Source organism: Narcine bancroftii, chromosome 1 (assembly GCF_036971445.1).
Source record: "Narcine bancroftii isolate sNarBan1 chromosome 1, sNarBan1.hap1, whole genome shotgun sequence".
Lineage (NCBI taxonomy): Eukaryota > Metazoa > Chordata > Chondrichthyes > Torpediniformes > Narcinidae > Narcine > Narcine bancroftii.
This window is the reverse complement of record NC_091469.1, coordinates 329,520,815-329,535,161: the sequence shown is the minus strand read 5'-3', so window position 1 is coordinate 329,535,161 and position 14,347 is coordinate 329,520,815. Positions and strand designations below refer to the sequence as shown.

Sequence of the window (14,347 nt, the reverse complement as noted above, 5' to 3'; positions counted from 1 at the left end):
ACTCAAACTTTTAAACTGCTGCACAGAAATAATCACGAAGGAGGTGAGATACTGAGTAATCAGACTGCTGAAGATTCAGAAATCCTTGTCGAGTTGCTTCCAGAGAAATGCCCTCTCATGCGAATGGTTGTCACACTCCCCTATTCCTTGCATAGGGGAAACAATTGTACACAATGTATTCAGTCCTCCTGGTATAGGGGCAGCATAGGTGATAGTTACTTTGAAGAATGGACAAATTTACCTTTAGAATGCAAACAGGGCACAGGTATAAAGTGCATTCACAGTGGGGTACCTTATTTACTATGGTTTAATTTAGGATTCCAACATGGACCAGGGAAGCAGAACTCTTTAGGGGAGTGGCTTGGGTCTGCGTCTCGCCCTCTACGGGTATTAAAAAGACAAGTGCCAAAAATATGGTAGAAAGGAGATGGTGGGAGAATTATAAGCAAAATATTAGTCAGGGCTATAACTGGAGTAGGAATAAAGGGGATATATATGCTAATGCTTGCAGACAGGCTGCTACTCACCGGTTAGGTGACAATAAGTGGGTAGATTTAAGTCAACGAACAGCTGACTAGCTGGGGTTGAAGAATTGTTGGATTTGCGGAGGCCCAACTAAAGATGGTACCTGGCCCTGGCAAGGTGAGCCTTTGGATATATAGGAACTTCTACGCTTTAATGGTACAACGAATAAAATTGAACGCCCCCCCCCCCCTCAAACTTGGCATCTTGCAAATCATCCATTGGGTGACGAATGCATTTGGAAGGTTAAAGGCCGTCACTATAAGGGGGATTCCAGATGTAAATGGCTTAAGCTGCTCAAGAATACTATAGTTGTTTGGCATCCCGCAACACCTACCTGGTTTTTCTCTATGGAAAATGATTCGGATTGTGTGCCTTATGAGAATATCAATGACACCAGTGACATATGGAACTGTTCAGGTAAAAACCCTTACTGGGGCATCCCCTCGCTTCGGCAGATCTGGAACCAAACTATCCCATATGGATATACACCAGAGGGTTTATATTGGATTTGTGGGAATATGGTTTATACCTTTTTAGAACCTGATTGGAGCGGCACTTGTTGTATTGGAATCATTCAACCTCAATTTGTCTTACTGGCTTTGCATACCGACCACCACCTTTCCACCAAGCTATATATGCGCCTAATCCCACAATCCCCTCAGGATACTCACCCAAAGAGAGAACTTAAAATTGGAAATTGGGGTGAAGACTGGCCCCCTGAATGTATTATTTCATATTACGGCCATGCTACTTGGGCCTAGGATGGATCATGGGGATATCGAACCCCCATTTATATACTAAATCACTTGATCAGACTCCAGGCAGTTTTGGAAATTATCACCAACTAGACAGCGACGGCCTTAGATTTATTGGCTGATGAGCAGCAACAGATACGTGCTACAGCTTATCAAAATCACCTGGCCCTCGATTACTTGTTGGCTGCTGAGGGTGGCGTCTGTGGAAAATTGAACCTTACCAATTGTTGCTTGAAGATTGATGACAATGGCCAGGCGGTAAAAAATATTTCTTCAGGAATTCTAAAACTTTCCCATGTCCCGGTCCGGACTTGGCATCCTTGGTCCGGTATATGGTGGACTAAAATTTTTTTTATTGGCGACTGGAGCTGGATACACACGGCCCTTATAGCGGCTGGGCTTTTTATTTTAGCCCTCATAATAATTCCCTGCCTAATGCCTTGTGTGCAGTGTTTAATTCAACGGGCCCTTCGCCAGGTCACTGCAACCCAAATTATGTATGCTTCCCAAACTCCGTTTGATGATGCTGAGGCCACAGTTCGTTTATTCACTCGCTGGGAAAAGGACCAAGCTTAAAATACTGCCCGAATGAGGGTTTACTAAGTGTAGCTAAAGAAAAAGGGTGAATTGTAAGGGATCAAATAAGGGTTAAGAAAGAATGGAATGAGAGGAGTCAAACAAGGGCTAAATAAGAATGAATTATGATGGGTTAAACAAAGGTGAAGTAAGAATGGAATGTGAAGAGTCAAACATGGGCTAAGTAAGAATGAATTATGATGGGTTAAACAAGGGTTAAGCAAGTATAATAAAATAGGGGTCTTCAAAAATAGGATAGCAAGTAAATACATTTAGCAAGTCCTGGGGGTTGATTAATGAGTAAGAACAAAGACATGACACTTCCTGGTAAACAAGTTTGCAGAAAGGCACATAAACTGATAAGAAGTTAGAATACATGTAGGCAATTACCTAAAGCTAAACCAATCCAGGAGGCAGAAGAATGTTAAGGGGCAAGGTACCTCTGAACTGAAATGGAATGTATAAAAAGTTGGGTAAGCCCCAGTATCTGTGTGTATTCCCAGGGTAAGGGGAAGCACCCCATTGTTGTAAAATTATAATAAATGTTCTTTGTTCTCAATTTTTGTCTCGAGTGAAATCTGTGAAGGCATCTCTGCTTCTCACAGCAGGGATACACAAAATTTGGATGTACGAAGAGCTAGAATTGGAGGGATGTGGAATGTCTACAAGGAGATGGAGAAAAGGGCATTGATGAAACAAGAGAGATTGGACAGAATTAGGTGACCATCATTTTCCCTGAGAAAATGCAAATGTGGTCGTTTTATAGTGTGAGAGATGGGAAAACTGATCTAAAATTATGAACATGAAGGAAACTAAAATTCATACATCAGTTAATGGCTGTAACCAGTACAAACAGGATGAACTTGGGGATTAGGATGCAGGAAAGCAGAGTCAGCACGATTAACATAAGAATCTTCTAGTCTTTGTGACAAGACCATAAGACTAAGATAAGGAGTGGTAAGGAACAATAGAATGTAGGAAGTTGAGGTAGTCTGGATCAGATAAGGGTCTCCTAGCCCTGGACAGAAGTACCAAGTCCTACATATCTAATTAGCTAACCTTACACAGATTTATACATATTAAATTAGCCAACCCTAGACAGGATGAGCCAACTCTGCATATCAAGAGACTGTAGCCCCGAGAATCAGGAAGGTGTGAATAAGGACAATAACATGAAGGGACACCGACAGGATACCCCCCCCCCCTGGTTCTCCAAGTATACTGAAATTGCACGTAGGCAGGCAGGATTGCCTAATGCCAAACCTCTCCAGCAGGAGGCAGAAGAATGTAAGGGGGAGGGTATTCCTATACTGAAATCAACTGTATAAAAGTTGGGTGAGCCCCAGTATATGTGTGTATTCCCAGGGTAAGGGGAAGCACCCAACTTTGCATTGTTGCTGTAATAAATGTTCTTTGTTCTCAATTTTTGTCTCGAGCAATTTCTTTAAAGGTACTTCTATTTCTAACAATAGAAATAGGCAAGTCGGACAGAAGGGTAAATTTTTGAGGAAGTCAGTATTAATTCCCAGTTGGAAAACAATGTAGATTGAACAAGATTAGTAAAGTTGGACGAGTTAAATAAATCAGACTGTTAACACAGAGGCTCGAACAAACTATTCGTGAGAACTTCAAACTATTTTGTTTAAACAAGATCACGAGTCAAAGGTCTATTTGATTTTAAAAAAATGAGCCTGGTGACAAGGAGCAAAAGGCATTCGCCAATGCATCTTTTGTGTTGGGCACGATATTAAAAGCAGGGGTCTTGAGTCCTGTACAGACAAATAAATCGCCACACATTCGGAAAGGTCCGGTGCGAATGGAACAGAGAACAGGACGGAGAAGGCGTTGACAGAGCCTCCCCTCCCCCCGCGGCGTCCCCGCCTCCGCCCTCCCCACCCCCCGCCGCCCTCCCCACCCCCCGCCGCCCTCCCCACCCCCCGCCGCCCTCCCCACCCCCCGCCGCCCTCCCCACCCCCCGCCGCCCTCCCCACCCCCCGCCGCCCTCCCCACCCCCCGCCGCCCTCCCCACCCCCCGCCGCCCTCCCCACCCCCCGCCGCCCTCCCCACCCCCCGCCGCCCTCCCCACCCCCCGCCGCCCTCCCCACCCCCCGCCGCCCTCCCCACCCCCCGCCGCCCTCCCCACCCCCCGCCGCCGCGCCGCCCCCTCCCCCGCCCCGCCCCCCCCCCTCCCCCGCCCCCCGCCGCGCCCCCCCCGCCCACACACAAGCTGCGAGATCACGGTGGGGGCATTCAGGGCCGCCAGGAGAAATCGGGGGGCGGAGAAAAAAACCCCAAATCAAACACACTCACTTCTCTGTCTCGGCGGCAGGATTCGTCACTCGGCTTCATTCAAATCGCATTCCCCGTCGAAGCAGAGAGCAAGAGAGAAGGGGGCGGGCCATCAGTCATGGGGCCGCGCATGCTCAGAGCTGGCGCGTTCACATGCCTGTCCGCGCATGCTCAGAGCTGGCGCGCACGAGTGCCTGGCCGCGCGTCCAGGGGAGCCTGGAAGAGAGGGCGGAGCTGAGTGACGCAGGGACCAGAGGGACAGTCGGAACTGTGCCGCCATGTATTATTCGGACCCAGGTGAGTTACCGGCCGGACGCTGTGAGTTTCGCCGCCTTGTTCTCACAGAGTGGGAGATTTCGGTATAGTGACATTGTCGTTTCGCCCTTCGCTCCGCCACCCTCCCCTCGAGCGGGCTTCTGATCAGCGGGCCCATCGCCTCCTTGGCTTGTCGTCCGCCCTCGATATCCGCGGACCAAGGCGAGAGAGAGTCCAAGAACTCCAAACCCCGGCCTTGGGCTCAGGCGTCAGAGTCTCTGAGCTGCCCTGTCTGATCAGTGGGAGGGTTCTTACCAAGGCAAGGTCCTTGTGAGAGAGTTAGATTATTCTGTTCCCCGCGTTGACCAACAATCGCAGCCTCAGTCTTTTGAATCGGCGTTTGCTGTACAGTAATTTAATTGAGAATTGAGGCATTTTCTTCGTGTGATACTTGAACGCTGGGGTGTTGTATGTAATCGGAGAGTTCTGTTACCGCACATTGCTGTCTTGTTTAGTCATGGCATTGTGGAGTGCACAATTTTATCAGCCACAATGAAAAGGTTTTGGGCAAAGATGACAGAGAAGAGGTGAAAACTCTTATGAAATGAATGGTGTGAGAGTAACCACCTGAATCTCAATGTGGACAAGGAGGAGATGATAGTGGACTTCAGGAGGACCAGGAACGACCACCCTCCACGACACTTCAACAACTCTGAGGCGGAGAGCACCAAGTTCCTTGGAATTCACTTAATTAATGACCTGTGATGGACATTCGGCATCACTTGTCAAGAAGTCACAACAGCAACTGCACTTCTGAGAAGACTGAGCTACTGGGCACCATTATGTCAACCTTCTATAGGAGGTCTATTGAGAGCATCCTGGCTGGCTGCACCACAGTGTGGTACGGTGGCTGCAGAGAAATGGATTGGCAGTTAATCCACAGGACCATAAGAGTGGCAGAGAGGATCACTGGAGTTTCCCTCCCCCCACTTCTGATTCCATCAACGTAATTTACCAGGATCATGGTCTGAAGAGGGCAGGCAAAATCATCAGTGACCCCTTCCACCTTGCTCCTGTTGGGGAAGAGATACAGGAATAAGAGCCACCAACAGGCTGAGAAACAGCTTCTTGCCACAAGCAGTGAGGACACTGAATAACCAAAGGAACTGCTCACACTAACCATCTGAGACTCTCATTTGCAGAAAGCAACATGTCTATCTATTTATATCATAGAGAGAGAAAAAGTTAGATATAAATGGATGGAGATGTGTGTGTGTGTATATATGTATGTATGTTTATGTATGCATATATGTATGTATGTATATATATGTATGTATGTGTATGTATATATATGTATGTATGTGTATGTATATATATGTATGTATGTGTATGTATATATATATGTATGTATGTATATATGTGTATGTATATATATGTGAGTGTGTATGTGTATATATGTATATGTATATATATGTGTGCATATATATGTGTAACTATGTATATATATATGTGTGTGTGTGCGTATATGTATGTGTATATATGTATGTGTGTATGTATATATATATGTGTGTGTGCGTATATGTATGTGTATATATGTATGTGTGTATGTATGTGTACATGAGTATATATATGCGTGTGCGTGTATATATGTGTGTATCTGTGTATATATATGTGCGTGTGTATGTGTATATGTGTGTGTGTATATGTATATGTGTGTGTATATATGCGTGTATATGTATGTGTATATATGTGTGCATATATATGTATATGTACATGAGTATATATGTGTGTATATACATGTATATGTACATGAGTATATATGTGTATATACATGTATATGTACATGAGTATATATGTATGTATATATATGTATATGTACATGAGTATATATGTGTGTGTATATATATATATATATTTGTGTGTGTGTGTATATATATATATATTTGTGTGTGTGTATATATATATATATATTTGTGTGTGTGTGTGTGTGTATATATATATATATATATATATATATTTGTGTGTGTGTATATATATATATATGCATATATGTGTGTGTGTGTGTTCAGAGCCAGCTCTCCAGCACATGACGTCCTGTTTTGCGTAAACGTTTGGCCTGGAAGTCAGCCTGAAGAAAACTGAGGTCCTCCATCAGCCAGCTCCCCACCATGACTACCAGCCCCCCTACATCTCCATCGGGCACACAGAACTCAAAACGGTCAACCAGTTTACCTATCTCAGCTGCAACATTTCATCTGATGCAAGGATCGACAAAGAGATAGACAACAGACTCGCCAAGGCAAATAACGCCTTTGGAAGACTACACAAAAGAGTCTGGAAAAACAATCACTTGAAGAAACACACAAAGATCAGCGTGTACAGAGCCGTTGTCATACCCGCGCTCCTGTTCAGCTCCGAATCATGGGTCCTCTAACGGCATCACTTACAGCTCCTAGAACGCTTCCATCATCGCTGTCTCCGCTCCATCCTCAACATTCATTGGAATGACTTCATCACCAACATCGAAGTACTCGAGCTGGCAGAGTCCGCAAGCATCGAATCCACGCTGCTGAAGACCCAACTGCGCTGGGTGGGTCACGTCTGCAGAATTGAGGACCATCGCCTTCCCAAGATCGTGTTATATGGCGAGCTCTCCACTGGCCACCGAGACAGAGGTGCACCAAAGAAGAGGTACAAGAACTGCTTAAAGAAATCTCTTGATGCCTGCCACATTGACCACCGCCAGTGGGCTGATATTGCCTCCAACCGTGCATCTTGGTGCCTCACACTTCGGCGGGCAGCAACCTCCTTTGAAGAAGACCGTAGAGCCCACCTCACTGACAAAAGACAAAGGAGGAAAAATCCAACACCTAACCCCAACCAACCAATTTTCCCATGCAACCACTGCAACCTTGTCTGCCTGTCCCACATTGGACTTGTCAGCCACAAATGAGCCTGCAGCAGACGTGGACATACCCCTCCATAAATCTTCGTCCGCGAAGCCAAGCCAAAGAAAGAAAGAAGAAGGTGTGTGTGTGTCTGTGTGTGTGTGTCTGTGTGTGTGTGTCTGTGTGTGTGTGTCTGTGTGTGTGTGTCTGTGTGTGTGTGTCTGTGTGTGTGTGTGTGTGTGTCTGTGTGTGTGTGTCTGTGTGTGTGTGTGTCTGTGTGTGTGTGTCTGTGTGTGTGTGTGTCTGTGTGTGTGTGTGTCTGTGTGTGTGTCTGTGTGTGTGTCTGTGTGTGTGTGTGTGTGTGTGTCTGTGTGTGTGTCTGTGTGTGTGTGTGTGTGTGTGTGTGTGTGTGTGTGTCTGTGTCTGTGTGTGTCTGTGTGTGTGTGTGTGTGTCTGTCTGTGTGTGTGTGTGTCTGTGTGTGTGTGTGTGTCTGTGTGTGTGTGTGTGTGTCTGTGTGTGTGTGTGTGTCTGTGTGTGTGTGTGTCTGTGTGTGTATGTATACACAGACTGTGTCTTCATGCTTTTGCAATGAGGACCACAGGTTGTACTTGTGGAATCAGATAACAATAAACCTGACTGGACCTATTTAGTTAAAAGAAGTTTCTCTTCCTGAAAACTAAATAAAAGGTAGAAATCATGGAAGTAATTCATATGCTTGTTTTTCATTTGTGCTGGTCTTAAGATTATCTGGAGAACTGTGCCACTCCTTTCTCAAACTGGTGTCCGTAGTTGCGGGTCCCTGCAGGATAAGAAGTTCCCTGTGGCTGGAGGGGCACAAAGAGCTCTGGGAGGTGCGTGACTTCGGAGGTTTGGTGGTTGTGATAGCCAACTGTAATTATTTAAACTCCAATGAAGATTCCAATTAACAGTTCTGTTGGTTTCAGCTCACAGACAACTTGTCCTTTATTCACTGCACCACTCGCTACATTGGTGACCCTGACGGTCCCATTGACATTTGGGACCTCACAATGGTTGCACAGAACACTGTTGTGCTCAAACTTCCAGTATTTTGGTGTGGTTCAAGCAGGCCGAGGCCCAGTTCCATCGACGCCAGATTACTCCTGACACTGGACCAAAACACCTCGGGGCATATTGTTGATTTCTTATGCCAGCCTCCAGCCAACAACAGGTATGAAGCCATCAAAGCCCTGCTCATACGCATTTTCAGCCTTTCCCGATGCAGAAAGGCAGCATGACTTCTCCGTATGGACGGCTTGGGCTACTGCACTCTGTCCAAACTAATGAACGAGATGCTGGCACTCATGCATGGACACAAGCCCTGTCAGCTTTTTGAGTAACTTTTTCTCGACCAAATGCCAGAAGATATCAGTGTGCTGCTTAATGACCCGCCGCCCCCCCCCCCCCCCCCCATTTAGTACCCTGTGCTGATAAGTTGTGGCACGCTAAGCAGCATGGTAGACCTTTGGTTGGGTGTGTAGCGGTACATCAGCAAAGGGCATGAACCCTGCCCACTCTGGATAGCAGTGTGGTGACAGACCCAACTGGATGCAGTGCAGTGGTGTTATTACCATCAGGGATGGTGAACTGCAGCCTGCTGCTGCCGTCCCCCCCACACACATCTGGGAAACGTCATTGACAGTTGTCAGTAGTGGCAGTGACGGCTGGCTACAAGAACAACTTCCTTTTCCTCTAGGATGGACACTCAGGCCATTGGTTCTTTGTCAACACTAGAGCAGAGGCTAGCGTGTTTCACTCCTCTGACCCAGACATGCGTTCATAAAAGAAGGACCCTCCTCTCATGGCTGCCAACAACAGCAGCATCCGGACGTACAGATAATAGACAATTCCACTCAATTTCGGCTTGTTGCGGTTCAGCTGGTCCTTTACCATTGGTGATGTATCACAGACACTCCTGGGAGCTGATTTTTTTTGTGACCATGCTCCGCCTAGTTGACGCAAAGACTTTTGAGTCCCTCGCCTTGCACTCCAGGCATTGGTCACACCTTGCCTCGGTGACGCTTTTCTAATTCCCCAACATTGCAGTTCTCGACTGCCCAACCGAATCATGGAGTACAGTATCACATTCTGACTCATGGACATCCCCTGAATGCTCGAGCGTGCAGGCTACCTTTGGATAAATTACAGTTGGTCAAAGATGAATTTCAACACATGGAGGAAATGGGGATTGTTCACCTCTCTGACAGCCCTTAGGCATCACCACTGCATACCTAAGGCGTCTGGAGAGTGGAAACATTGTAGGGATCATCAGTGTCTGAACAACATCACTGCAGCAGATCACTTCCTGGTTCCCCATATGCAGGATTTCTCTCCAATCCTTCATGGTGCTAAGATTTTCTCCAACATTAACCTGATGTGCAGGTACCATCAGGTCCCAGTTCACCCAGACGACATTTCTAAGACTGCCTTGATTACCCAGTTTGGGCTATTTGAATTCCTCTGTATGCCTTTCAGCTTATAAAGCACGGCCCAGACATTTCAATGCCTAATTGACACAGTTACCTGAGGCCCAGATTTTGTACTCATTTATTTGGATGATATCCTATTGCCAGCCACTTGTGGCAGCAGCACCGGGCTCATCTCTATCAACTATGTCAGTGGCTAAATGACCACGGGTTAGCGATCAACCTGGCAAAATGCCAACTTGACCTCCCATCAATCTATTTCTTCAGCCACTGCATCAGTCAGCATGGAGCGGTTCCACTTCCTTTCAAGGTTGAGGCCATTTGCAAATTCCCAAAACCCTCTAACATTGAAGGCTGCAGGAGTTTGTTGGCACGATTAGCTTTTACCATCGTTTCGTGCCAGCTGCAGCCAAATTTTGCAGCCATTTCTCAAAGTCCTGTCTGGGCATCCCAAAGAACTGAAATGGAATGGCGAGGCAGGGGCCGCATTCGAGACTGCCAAGGGAGCGCTGGTGAGAGCCACTATGCTCATGCCCCCAAGGATTGATGTGGATGTGTCAGGCACTGAGGTAGGCGGGGTCCTGGAGCAGCTCATCAACGACAAATGAAAAACCCTTGCTTTCTTTAGCCATCATTTGAGACCATGGGAGCAAAAGTACAGTGCCTTTGACAGGGAATTCCTTGCCCTCTACTTGGCCATACTGCATTTTCATAATTTCCTGGAAGGCAAAGGGTTCACGGTCTACACCGATCACAAGCCACTGACTTTCACCTTCATCAAGATGTCAGATCCATGGTCAGCATGACAATAATGACAACTCTCCTACATTTCAGAGTTTCTTTGGCTTGGCTTCGCAGACGAAGATTTATGGAGGGGGTAAAAAGTCCACGTCAGCTGCAGGCTCGTTTGTGGCTGACAAGTCCGATGCGGGACAGGCAAACACGATTGCAGCAGTTGCAGGGGAAAATTGGTTGGTTGGGGTTGGGTGTTGGGTTTTTCCTCCTTTGCCTTTTGTCAGTGAGGTGGGCTCTGCGGTCTTCTTCAAAGGAGGTTGCTGCCCGCCAAACTGTGAGGCGCCAAGATGCACGGTTTGAGGTGTTATCAGCCCACTGGCGGTGGTCAATGTGGCAGGCACCAAGAGATTTCTTTAGGCAGTCCTTGTACCTTTTCTTTGGTGCACCTCTGTCACGGTGGCCAGTGGAGAGCTCGCCATATAACACGATCTTGGGAAGGCGATGGTCCTCCATTCTGGAGACATGACCCATCCAGCGCAGCTGGATCTTCAGCAGCGTGGACTCGATGCTGTCGACCTCTGCCATCTCGAGTACTTCGACGTTAGGGATGTAAGCGCTCCAATGGATGTTGAGGATGGAGCGGAGACAACGCTGGTGGAAGCGTTCTAGGAGCCGTAGGTGGTGCCGGTAGAGGACCCATGATTCGGAGCCGAACAGGAGTGTGGGTATGACAACGGCTCTGTATACGCTTATCTTTGTGAGGTTTTTCAGTTGGTTGTTTTTCCAGACTCTTTTGTGTAGTCTTCCAAAGGCGCTATTTGCCTTGGCGAGTCTGTTGTCTATCTCATTGTCGATCCTTGCATCTGATGAAATGGTGCAGCCGAGATAGGTAAACTGGTTGACCGTTTTGAGTTTTGTGTGCCCGATGGAGATGTGGGGGGGCTGGTAGTCATGGTGGGGAGCTGGCTGATGGAGGACCTCAGTTTTCTTCAGGCTGACTTCCAGGCCAAACATTTTGGCAGTTTCCGCAAAGCAGGACGTCAAGCGCTGAAGAGCTGGCTCTGAATGGCCCATTCAGAGCCATTTCAGAGTTTATGACTACGATAAAACACATCGCCGGGAAGAACAATCTAGTCACCAAAACGCTATCCTGCACCCTCGTCCATTCACCTCTGTTCACCTGCTCCTGGAATAGTCTATGCGGCTTTGGCAGCAGCTCAGCAGGAAGATGAAGAGGTGGCCACATATCCCACTGCCATATCGGGGCTGCAATTGGAGGACATATGTTTTGGTCCAGCAAATGCCTCCCTACTTTGTGATGTATTCGCCGGCCAACTGAGGCCCATTGTACCTGCTGCACGGCGATGTCGGGTGTTTGACATCATACGCAGTTTGTCTCACCTGTTGATTAGAATACAACAAGGCTCGTGGCAGGCAAATTCATGTGGCACAGCCTGCGTAAGCAAATCAGCACTTGGGCAAGGACGTGCATTTCGTTCCAGACCTCAAAATTTCAGCACCACACCAAAGCCTCACTACAGGTTTTTGTATCCATGCAGTGCAGGTTTTATCACATCCACGTGGATATTGTTGGCCCTTGCCCCCATCCAAGGGCGCTACTCACCTCTTCACAATAGTAGACAGGTTCACAAGATGGCCAGAGTTTGTCCTCCTCTCTGACACCTCCACCTCAGCTTGTGTGAAAGCCCTCATCGCCATTTGGATAGCACATTTCGGACTACCCATGCATATTTCCTTTGACAGAGGAGCTCCATTTACCTCCGGGTTATGGACTACAATCACCCAGTTGCTGGGCACACAACTGCATTGGTCGACAACCTATCATCCCCTGTCCAATGGCTTAGTGAACTGCTTTCACCCTCCAATGAAAACAGCTCTCATGGTACATTTTAAGGGACCAGATTGGATGGATGAACTTCCTTGGGTACTTTTAGGTATCCATACCACACTGAAGGAAGATCCAGCTACATCTTCTGCAGAATTAGTTTCCGGAGCCCCCCTAATGGTCCCAGGGGATTTCATTCCAGCAGCACGTGGGCAGCAAGAATCTCCCACTTTGGTACTCAAATGTTTAAGGGAGAAGGTGGGTACACTGGCACTTGTCCTGGCCACCCAGCATGTGTCTACGACTTTATACATTCGCCCTGAACTCGAGGACTGCCTTGTACTACCAATCAACCACAATCAGACAGAGAATCATGATTAATAGGCTTTAATCACCTTAAAGTGTCAGCACAGCTTGCATATTGCTGGCCTAGTTCCAAGGCAGGTACTGTTAGGTCTGCTTTGTTCATGAATGAGTGAGTCAGACACCAGACTGAGTCGAAATCAAGGTTCTTTGTTCTTTATTACCGGATTGTAACACTTGCAACTAACAGTGTTAGTTGGAGAAGGCGCATTCTGCCGTTTTCAGCAAGTGGTGTTTTTTTATACCTCAGGATACGTACTTAGTAAATTATCATACCATTACATTGTCCAATGAATAAACTGTTGCTACCCTTCTCTGTTAGTCTGCTGCACATCATTCTTGTTAGTGCAAAGCTTATCTTGAGTGTACAAGGTCACATCTGCATTCTGTTACTCCTTAGTACTGGGTGACTCCTTCTCCGGTCCCATCTCATGATGTTTTTACCTTACAGTACTGAGGGAGGGGTTTGGGTGTAACAGCCTTTATGGGGATATCTGGGAGGGAGAAGTCACAGGTTCACAAGGTGGGCCAGCCCATACAGTACATACATGCGTATATATACAATGTGGTAGCACCACATGCCTTTGTGTTCCTGCACAGGACTCTGTTGCAATGGCTAAATGAAGGTCCTTTGAAGGTGGTATGGAATAATAGCCTCACATTTGTGATCGACATTGGCGGCAGGCAAGAAATGGTTTCGGTAGATCATCTTAAGCCAGCACATGTGAATGTAGATCAGCAGTACGGATGGCATTCCCCCAGCGCAGGGGACGTGCACTGGCCCGTTATAGACATATAGGTGGTGTCACCTTTGAACTTTGGCATCTGTAGTTGTGGACCCCCGCAGGATTAGGAGTTCCCGGTGGCTGGACACAAATAACTCTGGGAGGCACATGACTTCAGAGGTCGGGTGATTGTGATAGCACTTTAATTAAACTCCTGCAAAGATTCCAATAAATAATTCTGTTGGTTCAGCTCACAGACAACTTGTGCTTTACTCACTGCACCATTCGCTGCAACATTGTTTCCTAACAATCCTGAGTGAAGCAACACTTCACCTTTGAATCTGTTGGGGTCTTTTACTGCATCCAATGCTCCAGTTATGGTATCCTCTACATCAAGAAGACTGAATGCAGATTAAGAGGTTGCTTTGTTGAGCACTTCTGCTCTGTCTGCTGCTACAGTAAGGACCTCCCAGTGGCCAACCACTTCAATTCCACTCCCCACTGCCACACTGAAATGTCTATCCATTGCCTCATGAACTGCTAAGTTGAGGCCACCTTTCAAATTGGAGGAACAACACTTAGTCTCCAACCAGACAGCATTAATATCAACTTCTCCCGTCTCTCTCTTTCCCTCATCCCTCTCTTCTTTCTTCCAGGTCCCCACCCCTTCCCTTTTACTATTCGAGAGCCATCTTTCTTAACCCATTGCCTTCTCCTCCATCACTTCTCTTTCTCTTTTACTCTCCTACCTATATCCACATCTTACCTATCAGCTTGTGTTCTTTCCTCTCCCTCCCCACACCCCCTTTCTATTTGGGCTTTTGCTTGATTTCTGTTAAGTATTTTAATTTCTATCGATGCTGCATGACCTGCTGAGTTTCTACACCACTTCTGTGCATTTCATTGAACCCCAGCATCTGCAGATTTTCTTGTTTACTCCCAATA

General features: G+C 47.0%; 2 protein-coding genes across 9 annotated transcripts in view; one reads left to right on the top strand and one right to left on the bottom strand.

Moving 5' to 3' along the window:
* Window positions 1-4,323, bottom strand: part of LOC138748317 (probable thiopurine S-methyltransferase) — a 53,656-nt gene extending 49,333 nt beyond the window's left edge. The window contains exon 1 of one of the 2 annotated variants that reach the window (XM_069908297.1): window positions 4,167-4,323. The gene's annotated coding sequence lies outside the window, so the exon portion shown is untranslated. The remainder of the gene's footprint in view (window positions 1-4,166) is intronic. The other variant, XM_069908287.1, reaches the window with a different exon arrangement.
* The window catches only part of LOC138748254 (lysine-specific histone demethylase 2), a 110,095-nt gene continuing 99,865 nt past the window's right edge, over window positions 4,118-14,347 (top strand). Inside the window, exon 1 of one of the 7 annotated variants that reach the window (XM_069908120.1) lies at window positions 4,118-4,442. In XM_069908120.1, the coding sequence (XP_069764221.1) occupies window positions 4,299-4,442 (144 nt within the window). In that variant the 5' untranslated portion in view covers window positions 4,118-4,298. Of the gene's footprint in view, window positions 4,443-4,484; window positions 4,505-7,784; window positions 8,479-14,347 lie in introns of those variants that run through there. The other 6 variants (XM_069908103.1, XM_069908111.1, XM_069908128.1 and 3 more) reach the window with 6 other exon arrangements.